General features: G+C 41.4%; 4 protein-coding genes across 4 annotated transcripts; all 4 read right to left on the bottom strand.

The window, feature by feature from the left end:
* Window positions 1-2,729: 2,729 nt before the first annotated feature.
* On the bottom strand, window positions 2,730-8,062 carry cUnh1orf198 (chromosome Un C1orf198 homolog). The gene is made up of 6 exons (XM_079180599.1): window positions 7,751-8,062; window positions 7,267-7,317; window positions 6,797-6,922; window positions 6,457-6,624; window positions 5,623-5,985; window positions 2,730-4,253 (listed from the first exon to the last, which is right to left on the bottom strand). Exons 1-6 carry the CDS (start codon window positions 8,054-8,056, stop codon window positions 4,197-4,199), a joined length of 1,071 nt encoding a protein of 356 aa, XP_079036725.1. The 5' UTR covers window positions 8,057-8,062; the 3' UTR covers window positions 2,730-4,196.
* A 729-nt stretch (window positions 8,063-8,791) lies between these two features.
* Window positions 8,792-12,245, bottom strand: LOC306711228 (gap junction Cx32.2 protein-like). Its single transcript, XM_079180060.1, has 3 exons — window positions 12,092-12,245; window positions 10,474-10,612; window positions 8,792-9,892 (listed from the first exon to the last, which is right to left on the bottom strand). The coding sequence occupies exons 2-3, from the start codon at window positions 10,600-10,602 to the stop codon at window positions 9,233-9,235; spliced, it is 789 nt and encodes a 262-aa protein (XP_079036186.1). The 5' UTR covers window positions 10,603-10,612; window positions 12,092-12,245; the 3' UTR covers window positions 8,792-9,232.
* Window positions 12,246-13,693: 1,448 nt separating this feature from the next.
* On the bottom strand, window positions 13,694-15,487 carry gja13.1 (gap junction protein alpha 13.1). The gene is made up of 2 exons (XM_079180059.1): window positions 15,418-15,487; window positions 13,694-14,749 (listed from the first exon to the last, which is right to left on the bottom strand). The coding sequence occupies exon 2, from the start codon at window positions 14,718-14,720 to the stop codon at window positions 13,860-13,862; it is 861 nt and encodes a 286-aa protein (XP_079036185.1). The 5' UTR covers window positions 14,721-14,749; window positions 15,418-15,487; the 3' UTR covers window positions 13,694-13,859.
* Window positions 15,488-16,332: 845 nt separating this feature from the next.
* gja11 (gap junction protein, alpha 11) lies at window positions 16,333-18,058 on the bottom strand (the record flags this gene model as incomplete). The annotated part of the gene is made up of 3 exons (XM_079180670.1): window positions 16,333-16,941; window positions 17,485-17,670; window positions 17,930-18,058. 3 exons carry the CDS (start codon window positions 18,056-18,058, stop codon window positions 16,333-16,335), a joined length of 924 nt encoding a protein of 307 aa, XP_079036796.1.
* Window positions 18,059-18,506: the final 448 nt, after the last annotated feature.

Below are 18,506 nucleotides of genomic sequence, written 5' to 3'. Positions count from 1 at the left end.
TGCATATTTAAGGCCCTTTAAATGGTTTTATTTCTGCCTAAATATAATTCCCCTTATAATTTATATTTTTAAGGGGAATTATAATGTCAGGAAAGCACATTTTTCTCATGACCTGAGTCAGTTTAAAGCTCATAGCAATTGTGTACACTTTAATATAATAATCTCAACTCAATCTCCACTTACTAGCTTTTTCTGGAGCTTTCAACCGTATTAAACTGTCTTTATGGCAGATGGAGTTTGCTCCGTTCTTATGGATGTCCCGTGTCCAATTTTCGCCTAAATGTTTGGCATGAAAGTTCAGTTTTGGCCCTTTGAATAGTAGTTTGATCAAATTGTCAAACGACTGAAAAACTCCTATTTACATAGCCAAGAATCAACGATCGTGCCGAATGTACAATTTGTGTGTTGTTTTAACATTTACCTCTGGCTTAAACGTTGGCTGAATTCTGTTGCAAAGAGGAAACACTGCATGCCTGTACACACTTGCATGCTGTGGTCCTAAACTCTCTCTCTCTCTCACACACACACACACACACACACTGGCATACATATATGTACACACACAGCCCTTCTTTTAATTTGGCTAAATATCAGGCCTGCTTGCCAAGCTTTTGAATTAAATAAATTATCGGTGAGAGAAATATGAGGTTCTGGATCTATTTAGGGGAAATGACGACATTAAAATAAATGTCTGTGTGTGTGTGTGTGTGTGTGTGTGTGTGTGTGTGTATGTGGTTGTAACAGGAGGTATGCCAGTTAAAATGCCACAAGAATCCAGCAGAGTTTCCAGGGGAAGCGAGGCAGGGCCCTGGGATCCGGAGACTGGGAGGGGCTCCGGCAGCGCCTGGGACTGGGAGCGTTTGCGTTCAGCAAAGAGGGACAAATGTGTGAGTCTGCACTTTAAACACAGCTGTTCCAGTACACTACGGAGTCCAATACTCCCCAAAAAATGTTTCCAGACTTCAGATTGGAGTCAAACAACGGTCTGGAAAAAGTGTCTACCCTTGTTTTGACCTCCGCGGTTCTTGTTGATTTCCCACTGTGAAGAAGTTACTTTGGGCTTCAGAGAATTGCAACGGGAATGTCTCACATTTAATAAACCAAACGATTCAGCGAGATAATAGTTGATAATAAAAGTAACATATATAATACTATAAATAAGTTATAAGCCTGTTTTCTTTTAATGTATGAGCATTACATTTAAAACCACCCCATCAAATTTGCGATGCGTCTCTTTTGGTATTGCTGTCCACAAGATTACAATGTATGAAATGCAATGACCGTTTTTTGGGTCTACATTTATGTAATCGTGCATATAATAGGACTACAATGCAGATGTTTCGCATACTTTGCTCTCTTGCCATATTCCATCAGCACAAAAAACATGTGGATCACTCAATTCAGTTTCCAACTCTCTGCCGACCTCTCAGACCTTCATAATGCTTCTAACATAGGAAGAAATGTCAGTCAACTCCGTATCTATCCGATCAGTTCAGTTTAACAACGCGCCGTGTCTTATTAGACATTAGGGAACAAAATAACTGTCCTGGTCCTGTTCCCGCTGTAAGTTCAATACCGTGCGATGGTGTTCATTCGACCCAAATATCTCTAGTCCAAAAAAGTGAGAGGGAACACAAAGCAGCCATTCAGAGTGTGGAGGTCTTGGGTGGTGCTGCAGGGAGGTTGGCTGGACTGGACAAAGGTGCCACAGTTCAGCGAGGGATGATGAACACAAACATACAGTACAGACCAACACTGATACATGATATATTTTGATATAACCTGTTTGTGGTTTATTTTGTTCTGATATGAAAAATATTTTCTGACCAGTTTAAAGGCCTGAACGTATTAATAATTAGTGCTTTTAGTGACACACACATTGTAAAACTGATACGCGAAGAGGACTAGGATGAGACGTGGCAACGCAGTTCAAAACATATACGTACCACCTCTTTCACTCATAAGTCTCATTCAAAGTCTTACATCCATTGCACTATTCCCCCGAAAAATTGGCCAGAAAGTCACCACAGTCCAGCTGTGCTAGGTCACACGCTCTGGCCATGTAAATCACTAGGTCACTTTTGGGTGATTTTTGAAGTGCTCTCCAACATTTGTGGTGGGACAGTAGAGCCTTGTCCTGTAGCTGCATGTCTTTGGGGCGTCTTCATCAGAAGAACAACTTCCTGTTCTCTGGCTTTGCAGTGTTATTTTATTTTACAGCATACATTATGTATGAAACACAGTAATGCTCTTCCTTCCTTTAAACCCACACTGTGAAGCGGCTGCTTTCTGCCCGAGGGAGCCGGTGGAATGAGGGCTGGTTATTCTAAACTGGGCCAATGCGTTGTTCAACTGAACAGCACAAAGTTTCCTCTGAGCACCAGACATCCCTCCCTCCTCCTTTTCCTAAATGGCATTTTGGATCTGGTAGGAATTACAGCTGGAGGGATTGATGTCATGGGGCTGACGAGGAGGTCGACAAGAATGCAAACAATCTTCGACTGATGTTGCATTTGTAACCATAACAGACGCTGCTGGTAGTGACCTCCTCTTTCCCTCCCTGGAGAAATTTAGCAGGAACCGTATTAATGTGGGATTCATTACGTTTGAGAAAAAAGTCATTTGTGGGTGTGATCAAGAACTAAAAAGTGAGGGGGGGGGGGCTTGTAAACTGTTTGTGTCCTTTAAAATGTGTTGTTGTTCTGCAGAAAAAAGACAAAGACAAGGAACAGGTTTGACTTCTATTTATTTACTTTGACCTCAAAATGCACGAGTGCAAAATACAAGTATAGCTTAAGATACAATCAGCCGATAAATATAAAATTCAGTAAAATAGTTCTCTAATCACGTAAACCGGATTTTAGATTTATGACACAAGTGGTACAAATCACTACATGCCTGCCTAGTTATCTAAAACACGACGGTTGACTGCGTCTCTTTTCACTATAAATGCAAAGCAGCTTTGCTCAGCACTAGTTTGACGTCAAAGGTGACAGTTGGGAGGGGTGAGATGGTAAGGAGTGTTGTGGAGACATTAAATCCATACATCTGTAACAGGTTCCCACAGCAGCCCCGACATTCAGTCCATGAGTTTTCCATGACTAAGTTTGATCACTTCCATGGCTGTTCTTCCCTCCTGTTGTTTTTGGTTTCAGTTTGGATTCCACTTAATGAAAACCATCATCTAATTCAATGAAGTGTGTGTGTGTGTGTGATGAGTGAATGTTGCAAAATACATTCTGTTTAATTTCTGCAAAGTGATGCACGGGTAAAATTCCACGATATTCCCCACCTGAACATCCTTAAAATAATTCCATAATATTCCAGGAATTCCATAACCAGCAGGAACATCGTTTGTAGTAATTGGCCCATGTGGGCCGAGACTGCGGCACAGAGCTCTACTTTAACTCTAAATCTCTTAGGTTTATAGGAATATATATAGGTACGTATAAATAAAAGCACATTAGAGCAAAAGATTCGTAACAAAAAAGAAAAAAGAAAACAGAAAACAGACAGATGAGTGTTCTAGTGTTTTGCACACATGAAAATTTGACATGCTTATGGTACAAAAGATGTCCTTGCTTGCTAGTTTAGTGTCTAAAAGTTACACGTGAAAGGCAGCCAAGTCACACCGTTACTGTGCATTCACACTACAAACCTGATCAACAGGTTACCAGAGTTATTCGGTAATTCAGGGATATATTTGGCTGAAAAAGCATCTACAACTGAACTTGTTATTCGTGTTGGCTAACAATAAAACATTGGATTTTGGTACTACTTCCCTCGGCCTTCCAATTTATTTGTAACTTTTATTTGACAGCCTTCTCGGTAAAAGGATGTACAATCCACATCATATTTTGATGCAGTTGCAAATTTTTGTATAATCTTGTAATTGAGCTGATCGCAGTGTGAATGCACAGTCGGGGGGGGGGGGCACTATCCCTGCTCACTCTCCATTTGGTGGGCAGGCGGGTGTTTGGCAAGGAATCAAAACCTAATTAAGAGAGGAGGGAGAGGGAACTCCAGCACACAGGCAGTGAGATAATACCTTAACGAGCCACTGAAGATAATTGCAACAAACATGATGTGATCATTCTGAAGACTGGTGTGTCGTCTGTCGTCATGGCAGTGTGGTCCTTCTTTAGAGTGATGAGGAGGGTGATTCATTCATAGCGGTGACTGGTCTCGGCTGTGGTTTACCAGTTGTCTAGGAAGTCGAATCCAGTCTTCAGGAGGTTGTTGTTCGTGTTGTACTGAGGGGGGGAGACAGTTCAGTACATTTGAATGGCTATTAGAAACAATAGTTTTTTAACTCTTGTTCTCCGTATGATATGAAGGATTGATATTGGACAAACTAAATGACATGTTTTTAATTATGTTGGACTATTTTTTGTTTACCTGTTGGCTGAAATTCTTTCTTTTTGTTTCAACTTTCATTCGCTTCCTTCTACATACGACTAATTTAGCTGGAATCTCTCTTTTAGTTGCATCTCTCAAGAGTTCTCCCATTTTATTTCCCTAAAGTACTACGGCTTACTGTCACGTTCTTACTGGAGCTTTTAAACCCGCTTGGTTTGGTTTGGTTTGTTTGTTTGGTGTGAAAGTTGAGAATCAAACTCTGGTGCAGACTTAAACCCCCGGACACAGACTGAAAAGTTTGGTTCGGTTCAGCTCCAATTGGACTGATGCTGCTCGTTTTTAATATGGAAGCAAAACAGACCAACCGCAAGACTGTGTGACGGTGGATGTGAGATTATTTTTAGCAGGAATCCACCGACTGATCGTAACCAAATATTTACAGCTCCTGGTTAGTGTGTCTAAAATCAGTCTGAACAAGAAACGGACCAAAACTAACAGGTAACAATGTATTTTAGTTTTCCTTCATCTAGACCAAGTAACGCGAACTGCAGGTGTGAAAGCCTTTAGAAAGCGTAAAAGTAAAGAACTATTGCTGTTGTGGGTCTATACATATTGGGCCAAACAAACTCCCTGCTTTTCTTCATCTCATACAATATTAAATTAATTATTTGGCGATGTTGGACTGTTCATCGAACAATAAAAAGGTATTTAGAAGAAGTTACCTCAGGGATTTTCTCACATTTAATAAACATAGAAATGCTGAACTTGATTTTAAGGCATGTTGCATCACTGGCCACATGGTGATATATTTGCCTTTTATTGTCCGAGTAGACATATGCAGAGCTCTCCAAGGGTAACATTCAAGCACTTTTCAAGGTAAATAAACCAAAGATGTCCAAACTCTCCAAGCCTTTATCCTCACATCTAAATTGTTACTATAAATGCACTTTAAAGATTTAATGTATACTTACAGCAATCAATGTATATTGCCACTTTGTTCATATTAACTATAAATGTTTTGATCATGGTTATTTAATGCGTGCCAATTTAGAGGTTGCTGTTGTAGCCCCAAGACTGTGGAACATCAAGCATTTTTTAGCTATATTTCAATCAAGCATATCCCCAAGCTTGAAATCATACCGGTTAAAATCAAGCTTTTTAACTTTCAAGACTTTTTACGTACCCTGCATTTCAAAATATCCAAAAGCAGAAAACTTGTACTTAAGACTGTGCTCACGTCACTCTATCTGTTTCAGAACTCACCTGAGCAAAGGTGGGGCTGGCGGATGAGCCGTCATCCTCTTTCTCCACGCTGGCGGGGTGGTGGGAGGGCTTGGACATCATGCTGGAGGAGAACACTTCATCCACCGTGGTCCCGACCGACGGCAGGGTGCTCTGAGAGCGCTCCCACCCGGCTACCGACGACGACACGCTGACAGGGGGTCGTGGGTTCGGCGAGATGGAGAGGGATGCAGGCGTTGCGCTCACAGCGACGGGGATGGCGATAGGGATGGCGATGGGGGGCTGGGGAGCAGGAAGTTTGGGTGCTCGGTGCTTGGTGGACCTGGTAGGGGCCGGAGGGTGGGGGTCTACTGCCTCATGCTCCTTGGTGGTGACAGAGGTCTCCTGTAGAAAGATGATATTTAATGTTGACATTTTCATACAGTTAATATCAGATTTTTAAAGTATGCTTTACATTATACACATGTTGAAGATAATTTAATTCAAATGGCAACAACAAATGTGCACAAAAAGAAAAAAAAGGAAGAACGTCAAAGATGAACATTCAGAAACAATATAGAAATCATTGTTTTCTTTTTTTTGTTGTGTTTTTCCATCTGCTTCTCTGACACAGTCACAGATGCCAGCGATCTCGGCTTGAGGCTGGCTTCTATTTCAGGATACACAGCTCGATAGGAAAAGCGACAAGCGTGTTTGGGTGGGAGCTTGCTTTCAATCTGTTGTTTGTTAGAAACTATTCAGACGCCCAAATGCCACGCTTGTGCCAAAATGTGGGAACAAACATCAATGGCAGCCGTTACTTGAACTGAAAACGTCACCGGATAGCGAGGAGCAAGGTAGATTTTCCATGTTTACCTGTCGGATGTAGGAGGGGAGCGATTTCTCTCCTTTCTCGAGGGATTTGATCTGGCTGGGGGTCAGGGACTGGAAGTCGGCTTGCTCTCCCTCCAGCCTGGACCTCTCTGCGCTGATCTTCCAGAAAGACGACTCTTCCTCTGGCCTCCGTACCTCACTGACAGACACCTTCACACAGTCACACAACAACACGTTGTGTTCAAAATTAGGTTGTTTTCACAAAACGTACAATTTGCACGGCCTCTCCTGTAAAATTCCCGGAGGATTGGGATTTAAGTTAAGGTAAAGGTTATTTAAAAAGCACCATTCAAACAAGCCAACAACGCGCTCCTTATCATACCTTGGTTCCTGGTGTACTCTTGCCAAGCTGGCTGGAATGAGGAACCTTTGCAGCCTTTGAGTCTGCCTGCGGGGCTGAGACCCCCTGGTCGATGGGGCCCAATGTCAAGCTGAAGTCCAGCTGGCTCTGATAGAAGGACGCAACAATATCTCACAACTCAACTGGGCTCAACGCTACATGCTGATGGCAGGCAGAAAACAACAACGCATTTGGATCATGTAATTGCAGAGATTAAAGAAACTTGAAACTACAAAACACAAGTCATAAGTGAATTATGGTCCATTATGATAATCAAGTAATCATTCTTAAATGGAAAGATTAGATTATTATCAGTTGTATGTAATTGTAAACAGAATATACAACACATACATTGATAATGCCAAAGAAGGAGCTTGTTGCAGCGCTACAATATTGTTCCAAAATCTCTTCGCAGAAACATTTATGTCAGACTTAATATTGAACGTATTTACCTTTGTTTCCCACGAGAAGGGGGCAGAATGCTCATCTTGCCAGGTAATATCCTGAATAGAAACACAACAGTGTAGTAACCATTTCAACCGACACACTCAGGGCTTTCCTTAGATAGCCTAATACATGGGAATAAATACGAGGATAATTCAGCTTATACCATATTTAGGATAGAGTCTATATTATTTACATTTACAATAACAGCAACTAAAAACACACATTGTATGGCCATGTTATTGATAGGAGCCTATTGTAAGTATGCCCAGCAGAACGTATTGATATCAATGGATTCCCTGTGATCGTGACTAAATTACATTTAACACGGTAGCTGGTACGTACGCACCAGGAAGCCACCATGACGTTTACCTACGCGCCTCACCGGCTACGTGGCTAACGTCAGTTATTAACCATGACAACACTGGCTATTCCCACCTCTAAACACACACACAAAGCAACGTCACATCAATTAAAACGTGGTTTAAGCACCTCTTCGCCGAAATGAACTATCTTCTGACCCGTTTGAATGAGCAGTTTCGGGTAACAGACCACTTCTCCACGCTCGACTCTGTGCATGGCGTATCGGGCTCGGATATGAGGGTCCATCATCCCGTTGTCGATGGCGCTGTCTTGCTCCTCGGGCGTCATCTTCTCCCAGGACGAGCCGTGCTTGGCTTCAATGGTCTTCCTCTCCTGCATGATTTTCTTCGCCATGGAGTTGATGGAGGAGAAGTACTCGAACTTCTTTTCCTCCATCCTGTGGGCGTCGAGCCCCGCCATGGTCGCGGCGGCCATCTTTAGCTGCTTCCAACTGTTGTTATTGTGAGGAAACGGAAACTGGTGTCCGTCGCCGTGTGGGCGGGACTACGATGACGCGGAGGGACACAGTTGGGCGTGTTAATGGCGCCATCTAGTGGTGATTCCCCGGCAGGGAGTGGCTTGTGCACCACCCACCACCACAGGTTGGTATGGAAGCCCATTTCTGACAGCACAGAAAACAAAGAAATTGGGATTCTTTATTTTTTTTGCTGCCAGAAATGGGCATGAATAGGTTGATGCTGAGATGTTGAGTTTTAATACTTTTGCTATTAGGGGGCAGAGGAAAAGGGTGGGAATGTAACAATTGACATTTGACGTTTTAAGTTGACACGGGTCATTTGATAAATTATAGGATGCATGTTGAAAACTTGCCAGAGGAAAAGTTTAACCTTTCTGATGAATAAAAGTCGACTCGTCAACAAGGTAACATTGCGTTAGCAAACTGTTGCTTATCCAGAACACATGCCGGAATCTCGTTCCTCGAGTGAATTTCCACAAAATGTAGTTGTGATTTGACTTGTATTGTGATTATTGTGATCAAATTGCCAATTATAGGAGATTTTACACCAGAAGAGTGTCATACCAAAATACACATTTTGTAATTTCGTTGTTTTCATTTTTATAATGTATCTAAATTAGCTATTTACAGTATGCTAAATGTGATTTTAGTGAAACCCCAAACAGTGATGAATCATGAAACAAAAACTGAGATTGCAGTTTGAAATGTTTAATAAACATAACTTATTTTTTTACTGTCAGTTACAAATTCATATTCAAATATATAACATGAAAAGAGGAATGATTTGTTATTAAAATATTTACAGTCCTAAAAGTCATGCCTGCAAATTGAATAATATTTAGAAAAAAAGTAGCACTAACAGCTCTGTACACACCGCTTTAGAGCAAATCAAATCACTAAAGCTCACTTTTTGTACAATCTTTAAAAGTTTGCTTCAGGATACAGTATATATTCTATTATTCTTGTGCATTTTTCCATTTTCATAAATAGTCTACACATACGTGAACCAAATTTGCATCACTTTCAGGATTTATTTTAGCATCACATAAATAAATAACATTTGTATTCGCCCTCCTGTTTTCTTGGTAACTATGCGCCTGTCTCCATTTTGCACACTGGCTCTAAAGCCTTCTTCAGGCTGTGCTGTGGCTGACGTCATGGAGGCCGAGCTTCTCGTGTTTCATCAGAGGTTCACCGTTTGAACGCAGGTGAATGGCGACAGAATCAACCGTCTTTGTTTTAGACCTTCGCCTGCATGCGCGATAACACGCCAGGTAGAAGATCTCCCCTACGTTGAGTAGGAGCGAGATGCAGGACACCACGAGCATGAAGATGATGAAGATGGTCTTCTCTGTGGGTCGGGACATGTAGCACTCTACGGTGAAGGGACAGGGGGCCCGGGTGCACACGACTCTTGGGTCCATGATGAACCCATACAGATAATACTGCCCTACGATGAACGCTACCTCCAGAAGGATTCTGAAAAATATGGAGGTCATGTAGTTTCCCAGCAGGTCGCCTTTAATCTTGATGTGGCCTTTGTCGTCAGAGTACTTTGGAACTTTGACAAGTCCACTCTTGGAGTGGGTCAGGACATGTTCTCTCATCTTATTTTCTTTGTGGATAATGTGGAGGACGTGACCGAGGTAGATCAGCGTCGGAGTTGACACAAAGATAATCTGGAGGACCCAGAATCGAATGTGTGAGATTGGGAAGGCTTGGTCATAGCAGACGTTCTTGCAACCAGGCTGCTTGGTGTTGCAAATCATATTCGACTGTTCATCGCCCCACACCTGTAATGTTCAGATGAGAAGTTAATATCATTTTATATATAGATATATACGGCAAATGAAGTCACTTTTCATATTTACTTTTAATGTAATTATGCCTTCTGAAGATACGTTGTTGGGTTAGGGTTAGAAACAATAACTACGTTGTTTTTTTTGTTCTTTCTAAATCAATAACAAAAGCAAACTTAAATAAAGAAAAACATATTTTTTGTTTCCAACAAGCAAGCAGGTTGATTGATCACATTGCATTTATACTCTCTAGCCCAATGCATGCTGGGATAGCCTCCAGGCCCTTTTTTACGGCTTTATCGAAAGAAAAGCAGTAGAAAATTGAAAATTGGAGATAAAGGTATTTCATTATTTGAAATGTGTCAGTATGTTAAAAATGTGTTATTATATGTACAAAGCCTAATCAGTTGTTATCAAGCTGAGCCCGGTTTTGATTGGAGCTGTGGGCCTTCAACACATCCACCAGAGGGTGTTATTTCACCTGGAAGCTTTTAACGTCTCATGAAAGTAATTCAGACATTCATCAATTAGTCACAGCCCTACAAAAAATAAAGTATGAACAAAGAGAACTAGACCTTCTCTGCTCCAGCTCCAAGGATCATGATCCTGAAGATAAAGAGCACACTGAGCCAGACCTTCCCGATGACGGTGGAGTGGGACTGGACCTTGTCCAGTAGAGAGGACAGAAAACCCCACTCTCCCATGGTCTCTGATCTAATGAGGAACAGCAAATACAATTATATTTTAGACAATAAAAGGCGTTCCTTAATATTGTTAATCCCTCTTTTATCATTTCCCAAGTGAATTATAATATTCTAGGTACAAAATGAAAACTGGTAAATTGGTATCAAGTGTTTGAATGTAATCAGTAGTTTATTTATTTAAGTCCTGACTGGTGTCCATTTGACCCATTATATTGTATTCTCCATATAGCACAACATCATGGGACGAAGCATTCTGGTATTTTTTAACACATAGTAGCACTAGGGGCTTTGAGTCGTGATTATTGATTAACATCATCAGCAACCGCAGGAAGTCTATTTTGCCTAGTAGACACAATCCAGGCTTTACAATTGTAAAAACCTGAACCTACAGTGTAGCATGTTCAGAACGTAAACAGGGAGCTATAAAAACCATTACACAACGAAGTACTTATCTCAAGCTATCTCACTATATGGGATTAGATGTAATGATCAGAGAGGAATTAATATTCCAAAGATATTACTGCGCGCCATATTTCTTTTTTCATTAGAAGAAAAACACTTTGTTTTTGTGTATCCTAATCACACATCATGACTTCATCTAGCCAAAGTTAAAATAGAATATGGTGTATGTATGCATTAAGAGCATTGAACCCCAAGAAAATGTAAAAATATGTAAACATAATATGGATTTTTTTATCCTCATGGATTTATGGACGATGCATCAGTCTGGATGGTCAAGCGGTCTCTAGAGTTTCCCTGCACAAGTGGTGGAATATACTAGTTTATACTACTTATACTTGAGTATTTCCATTTTATGCTACTTTATACTTCACTACAGTGTGAAATATTGTACTTTTTACTTCACTACATTTATTTGACAGCTTTAGTTACTTTGCATATTCAGATTCATAATACAAAATACAATCAACAAGTAAATGACTCTGTATTATTATAGGTTAAGATAACATGTATTGATATCTATATGCGACTTGTAGTAAAAAGTAGCTCCACGTTTACCAGCTGCTTCATTAAAGTGATAAACACATTAAAAGCATGAATAATTATAATCCAGTAACATAATATATAGCCTCTTATTCTGAAATGGCCCACTCTGCGTGAGGAGTACTTTTACTTTTTATGCTTTAAGTATATATTGATGCTGATACCTTTGTACTTTTACTCAAGTACAAGTTTAAATGCAGGACTTTTACTTGTAACAAAGTATTTCTACACTGTGATGTTGCTACTTTTACCTAAGTACAAGATCTGAGTACGTCTTCCAGCCCTGCTCTGTACTCTCACGCACACTCTTACAACACTATGCTTAAGTAAGAACACACTCGTAACAATAGATCCATCATAACATATCTTCGAGGTTGCGTATTTTACTCCAACGGTGATACCATAACATTTAAGTTTGAATTCATTACACGTTGTATAATGTGCAGCACAAAATATTTAAAACAAAAGAAGTAATTGCACACCTTACCTTTAAAAGGCCCCTGTGCAGACAAACAGACCGGTCACCAGCTGTGGAGATGAATGATAGAGAGCCCAGTGAACCAAACCAAGCCTGTGTACGGTACCTTGAACTCTAGATTAGATGAAACTGCGCAACAGTGTCATGACATCTAGAAATGATAAATCCCAAGTGGACAATTTTGGGCAGAGCACTGACAAGATTGCACAGGTTAATGATTGGCAGGGCTATAAATCAAATTATTGTGCTCATGATGTTTCTACAGCTGTTTTATGCCATTGCTCACTATCACCAAGGCGTGATTTTTGTATTGATGCTATATTATAGGTGAATCATACACACCGACAGAATCGCTGAACTACTCCCCTTTTTGCATATTGTGTTTGTGCTGAAATGTCAGGGACTAAAGGTAATTGGCACAATAACATGAACACCTGTACAGACTGATGCAATCCAGTATGACCTTGCGACGAGTACTACGTGACGATTGAACAGGCGCATTTATTTTGTTGGTGGAGACTGTGTCAACAGAAGGTTTTCTTCTTCTTTCAGGCTGTGTGATTTACACAAAGTCGGAAACAAACGCAGCAAATCTAATATTATAAGCTCCACAAAGATGCTTTTGTCGAAGGGATTTTGTATCGAATTGCAAAATGTTGAGCAGGTCCTCGTGATCGCCGCGGGTTTTATGGCTGTATTCGTGGCCCCTTGATGTGTCACACATCGTGTCCATCTGATGTAAGTGTCCTTAGCCTTATATGAAGTCACTCAAATGGTTCTCAAACCAGCGGTGGTGACTAATAAATGTCAATCTATTAACCACTCCCTATTCTGAAGAAATAGCAAGAGTACACTATTATCAAGATGAATTAATCAACGATTAATCTGTTAGTCACTCACCAGACAATGAATTGGCAACAGGTTTGCTAATTGATTAATCCTTAAAATTGTTCTTTGACAAAAATCCCTGGTTTCAGCTTCTCAAACTCTGAATTCTGTTTATTTATCACATTCCAGTGATATTATACAGATTTTAAAAGTGTCACCATGTGCTCAGGGAAACTGTGACGGGCATTTTATACAACTGCTAAAATTTCATAGACTGTTCTATGACGATTCATATTTTGAAAAGAGTCTATAGACTCATCAGTAATGAAAATAATAATGAGTTGCAGGCCTTACAGCTTTACCGAACAAGTGTCAATCACACTCTTTGAAAGTAAGGTGTTTAAGTGTACACCTAACAATTATAGTCATGAAACATTTGTTTTGATGTCTTAAATTTGAATCATTTATTAAAAACAATACAGCACACAAAAATGTCTATCATACACGGCAGCAACCTTTCACCACAATCATCTTCACCGTTGAGCAAAATATTTCAAGTCCAAATAATGAACATGGCAATAACTTACAGGACACATTGAAAAACTAGACATGGACAAAACTCTGCTCACTAAAAGAGTATTGAAGAACATAAATACATCATCAATATTGCATGCTTTCCATTATTAGCTTTCCATTATTCAATAATACAAAATAAATGTAAAATTCCAACAATGTGGCCCTGGAAAATAATTCAGATTTATGCAGACTTTTTCTCAGCAAGAATATGACTTAACTACACAGTGATGAAGCGCCTCCTTGATAATCTGTCAGGATTTTTGAAAAGCATTTAGCATGAACTCTTTACTTCAGTCTCTTAGATGTATCTGAACAAGGACGCAGCGATCTAAAAACAAACATTTCATACATTATAATGGTCAGAGCAGTGTTTTTAATGACCACTCAGTAGTCGTTTCTCCTCTTTGGCTCCGTCCAGGCTTCCGCCGATGCTCTGGCTGCCCTCTAGCTCAATGTTAATCTTGTTCTGCTTGAGCGTGTCCTCCATAGTCGGCCACTTGGGAGACGACAGGCTGGCGGGGTTTTCGGCCGAAGTGATCTTGTGACTGCGAGGCTTGGACCCGCATCTGACCCTGGTACAAATCAGGTAGAACACCTCGAGGAAGTTGAGAAACAGGGAGACGCAGGCCACCACCAGCATGAAGATGATGAAGATGGTCTTCTCTGTGGGCCGGGACATGTAGCACTCCACAGTGAAGGGACAGGGCTTCTTAGAGCAGGGGAACATGGGGACCATGATGAAGCCGTACAGGTAGTACTGGCCCACTATGAAGGCAGCCTCGATGATGATCTTGAACACGAGTTGGGTCAGGTAGCTCCCCAGCAGGGTCCCCTTGATCTTCACCTTTCCCTTATCGTCCGTGTATTTGGGATGTTTGACCACCCGCGACCCCCCCGGGCTCAACAGCTGCTCCCTCATCTTGTTCTCCTTGTGGATGATGTGCACGGCGTGGCCCAGGTAGACCAGCGTCGGCGTGGAGACGAAGATGATCTGGAGGACCCAGAAGCGAATGTGCGAGATGGGGAAGATCCAATCGTAGCAGACGTTCTCACAACCAGGTTGCTGAGTGTTGCAGACGAAACCCGACTGCTCGTCGCCCCAGACGTTTTCAGCACCTGCACCCAAAACCATGATCCTGAACAGGAAGAGCACGCTCATCCAGATCTTCCCAATGACCGTGGAGTGGGACTGGACCTTGTCCAGCAGGCCTGACAGGAATCCCCAGTCGCCCATCTTTATCGGTGATGTTTTCCGTTACTGATCTGTGATAAATGGATAAAAGGACACACTTCTAATTTAGTCTGCAGTGATCCTACAACACACCTTACTAACTGAAACATTAACCACAGCTTAGTATCGAATCAATATGCTGCTGCAGGAAGAAAGGCACTCATTGTTCTTTTTATTGTAGATAAATGATTGGTACTTGAGAAGTAAGAAGGTATCAAAACCTAGTCAATATTTTCCGAAAATAATAATTAATCAGAAAAAAGAAGACTCGGTGGCATTATAGGCATAGTAGGCTGGTAAAGAGATAAAATAAAGAAGGGAAGAATGGAAAAAAACAGCTCTTTCCCTGTGTAGATGTAACCTAAAAGCTTACAATATTCTGTATAATGATATTTACACAAACGTATTAAACGTGTCTTGTGGGCAAAGCTGGATGGTAAAACATGAAAAGCAATCTCATGCAAGTATTAATTGAATGTAAGTCATATTAACACCGGTTAGAAAAAAGCAAGGTCATTAACACTCAAAGTAAAAAAGAAAAACACTTTCTTATAAATATGTTTTTATAAAAAAAGACAGAAAACTCTACATTTCCATTCTGTATAGTGCTCTTTACAAATATTCCCTCCTAATTACATTTTTTTTTTATGTTTAAATGATTGGTAATCTGTAGCATAGAACAATAATCGTTGCATCTTACCTGCTGACCTGGTCAGAAAGGACTGTCTCTCTCTGGGACGGATCGCTAACTTTAAAGTTGGACCTTGGAGTGTGCTGGGTGAGGGCAACATGAGGACATTGAGCAACACACATCTGGCTTTAGATGTGACGTTGTCAGCAAACGTGAAAATAAAAAGTTGAGACCAAGCGGACGAGTGTAATGATTGACAGATGTTGTTTATCTCAGTTAAATGGCCTAGAATACTTGAAGATAAACAGGGAAAGAGTATAATCACTAAAACAAGGCTAAATAAAACTGCTGCTCATATTCAAATATTCTCTACGTTTGACTGAATGATAAAACAAACTCATAGTTGTAAATAGTTGGAAGTCACATGAAATATAACCTGTTACTTATTGAGCTATAGAGGCTAATTTTGGAGCAGTGCTCGCCGTTCATCTTGTTTGATCGTGCTAAGCCAAGCTAACAGTCAAAGCTAAGTGCATATATTCTCAGTTTACAAAGTTTAAAATGGCATTAACAACTCATTATTTTATCACATTATTAACTGATTGCCAGCATTGTAGCAATTGTAGCTCTTTATTCTTTGAAAGAAAAATGGACAAAATTCAGACAGATAAGCATATATATGAGAGGTTTATTGAATCAAAATTGTAATAACATTGTCTAAAATCATTCCAAAAAAATACCATTTGCAAAATCTGTCAAACAAAAAAAATCTAAACTGATGGATCTGTCAACTGCAAGAAATCTTTATTTTTGATCACGTCACAGTCATTTAAAGCAACATTTAGCATGTGACTGAGTAGTGTTTACAGAAGCTGGCTACTCTCCCTCCCTCTATCTCAATTTACTGAACACAAACCCCCTTTTTCCTGCCCAAAGCCAAAGCACACAAACAGCTGAACTCAAACCGATCGCTGCCTCCGTGCTTCAGATGCGGACCTCCGCTCCCATGTTGTTGCTCTCAGGCGACACATTCATAGCAGCCTCGGTGACCCCGATTTTGGCCCCGTTCACCCCTAACTTTCGCCCTTGGAGCTCCAGATCCAGGTTGACACAATTCTGGAGCATCTCGTCGCGGCTTTTAAAAGCCTTTCTTTCTGAAGGCGGAGGCGTCACCGGGGTCACGGTGTAGTCCTGCCTCCTCGCCATGCACTCCTTCACAGCTTTCACGCACAGGTAGAGCAGCTCAATCAGGCTGAGGAGGAGGGAGAGGAGCGCCGACACCAGCATGAACCAGATGATGACCGACTTCTCTGTCGGCCTTGACAGGAAGCAGTCCACCTTGTGAGGGCACGGGAAGTGGCTGCAGACATAGCGCGTCTGGAGGGTGAAGCCGTACAGGAAGTACTGACCCACGATGAACAAAACTTCCAGGACAATCTTGGCCACGAGATGGAGGACATAACTGCGAAGGAGACTGCCCCGGATGCTGATCTTGCCAGTGCTCTTGGTGTACTTGGGAACTTTGTAGGCCCTTCTAAGGAACAGACTGGCCTGGTCGTCCAACTCGGCGTGCCTCTTCATCCTCTCCTTCATCTTAGATTAGATTGGAAGAGTTAGACATTGTTTAATAATTGGAAAAAGACGTCTAGATGTATTAAAAGTAATTAGGAGAGAGATGAAAGATGGATGCCACCGTAGAGTATAGAGTTGAGGAAATTCACGAGATATAGACTCAAACAGTTTTGCCAATTGACACTTCTGATAATTGACATTTTGTCAACTGATTTCAAGCTAGCCACATCTACTGTTCCTGACTACAAAACTACCTTTAAAGAAGGGAGTTTGGGGTCCTGAAAATATAGATTTGGGATAAGTATCGCTTTAAAGCTGTATTAATCAAATCTTGGCCCCTAGGGGGCAGAAAAACTGTAAACAGCTGCCGAAGGGGTTTGATGAGAGCGGCTCACTTGGACTCAACCATACAGTAAATATGTGAGCTTAAATAAGCTAAACCCGAGCAGTCAGTGGCACTACGCTGTTACGTCACTGGCCCGCGCTTCTGCCACTACGTGGCGTGCCCGACAAACAGCATTCGCCCAGTCTCGCTGTCGTGCTACACCCACTGCGGCGACGCACCTTCTTCTCAATGTGGATCACGTGGAGGACGTGACCGAGGTATAGCAACTTTGGAGTCGCCACAGCAATGATCTGAAGGACCCAAAAGCGGACATGAGAGATGGGGAAGGCGAGGTCGTAGCAGACGTTCTCACAGCCGGGCTGCAGGGTGTTGCAGACAAAGTCGGACTGCTCATCGCCCCAAACCTAGAGGAAGATTAGAGAACAAGAGATGATGCATATACTACTACAAACTTCAGAGAGTTTAAGATTGTAGTAGGGACAATGTTTACTGCCCTGTACCTCGGGATGATCATAAAAACAAAGTGCTCATGTGGCTTTTCTGGCTTTTTTAAGTACTTCTTGCTCACCACACATTGGGAGGAGTTTTAAGACATCCACCAATCCCTACATTGTGACTACTGCGGTGAAGTGCATTTTGAAATGGTTGAACATGTGACCGGACCTTGTCGGCACCCGTGCGCAGGACCAGGATGCGGAAGACAAACAGCACGGTGAGCCAGACCTTGCCGATCACCGTGGAGTGACTCTGCACTTTATCCAGCAGGCGGCCCAGCACATCCCATTCGCCCATTTCAGTCGCCAGTTGTCCTGCTTTCTGTGTGAGGAGATGAATACGAAAAGGCTCCACAACATGACTAACGGAAAGATAATCTCTGAAGTTATACTTGCATAGAGAAGTATACACCATTATTGCTTGATCAAAGGAGAATGGTTTGTAGTCTGGTTTTCTTACTTTCATTAGCAATTGAGTATCACCCCTTGACATGACATTTTCAGTTTTACAAAAAGTGATACTGAAATCATACTGTAGGTGTAAACGTCAGAACAGGCAGGCTCCCTCACAAGGCCAAACTTTTATCATTTCTTGCAGGCTTGATAGAAGCCATGGCTGCTGACTCCGATCTCCAAAACACACTTATCTGCTGCAAACCAAGACCATAACCTTAACGGTTGGTTAATGCCAACCGTCGCAAATCTTAATTCAAAGTATGTGAGCTCAACCACTGATGTAGAAATAC

This window comes from Pholis gunnellus, assembly GCF_910591455.1.
Source record: "Pholis gunnellus genome assembly, chromosome: 19".
NCBI classification, from domain to species: Eukaryota; Metazoa; Chordata; class Actinopteri; order Perciformes; family Pholidae; genus Pholis; species Pholis gunnellus.
Note: the sequence above shows the minus strand (reverse complement) of the source record. Positions and strands in the feature narration are given on the sequence as shown.

Coding starts and splice junctions, on each gene's coding strand:
- cUnh1orf198 (XM_079180599.1), bottom strand. CDS start 8,056: ATGGCCGCCGCGACCATGGCGGGGCTCGACGCCCACAGGATGGAGGAA. Junction 7,318..7,750: donor TAGTTCATTTCGGCGAAGAG/GTGCTTAAACCA, acceptor GTTTCTATTCAG/GATATTACCTGGCAAGATGA. Junction 4,254..5,622: donor CCAGCCCCACCTTTGCTCAG/GTGAGTTCTGAA, acceptor TCCCCCCCTCAG/TACAACACGAACAACAACCT.
- gja13.1 (XM_079180059.1), bottom strand. CDS start 14,720: ATGGGCGACTGGGGATTCCTGTCAGGCCTGCTGGACAAGGTCCAGTCC.
- LOC306711228 (XM_079180060.1), bottom strand. CDS start 10,602: ATGGGAGAGTGGGGTTTTCTGTCCTCTCTACTGGACAAGGTCCAGTCC. Junction 9,893..10,473: donor TTGGAGCTGGAGCAGAGAAG/GTCTAGTTCTCT, acceptor TGAACATTACAG/GTGTGGGGCGATGAACAGTC.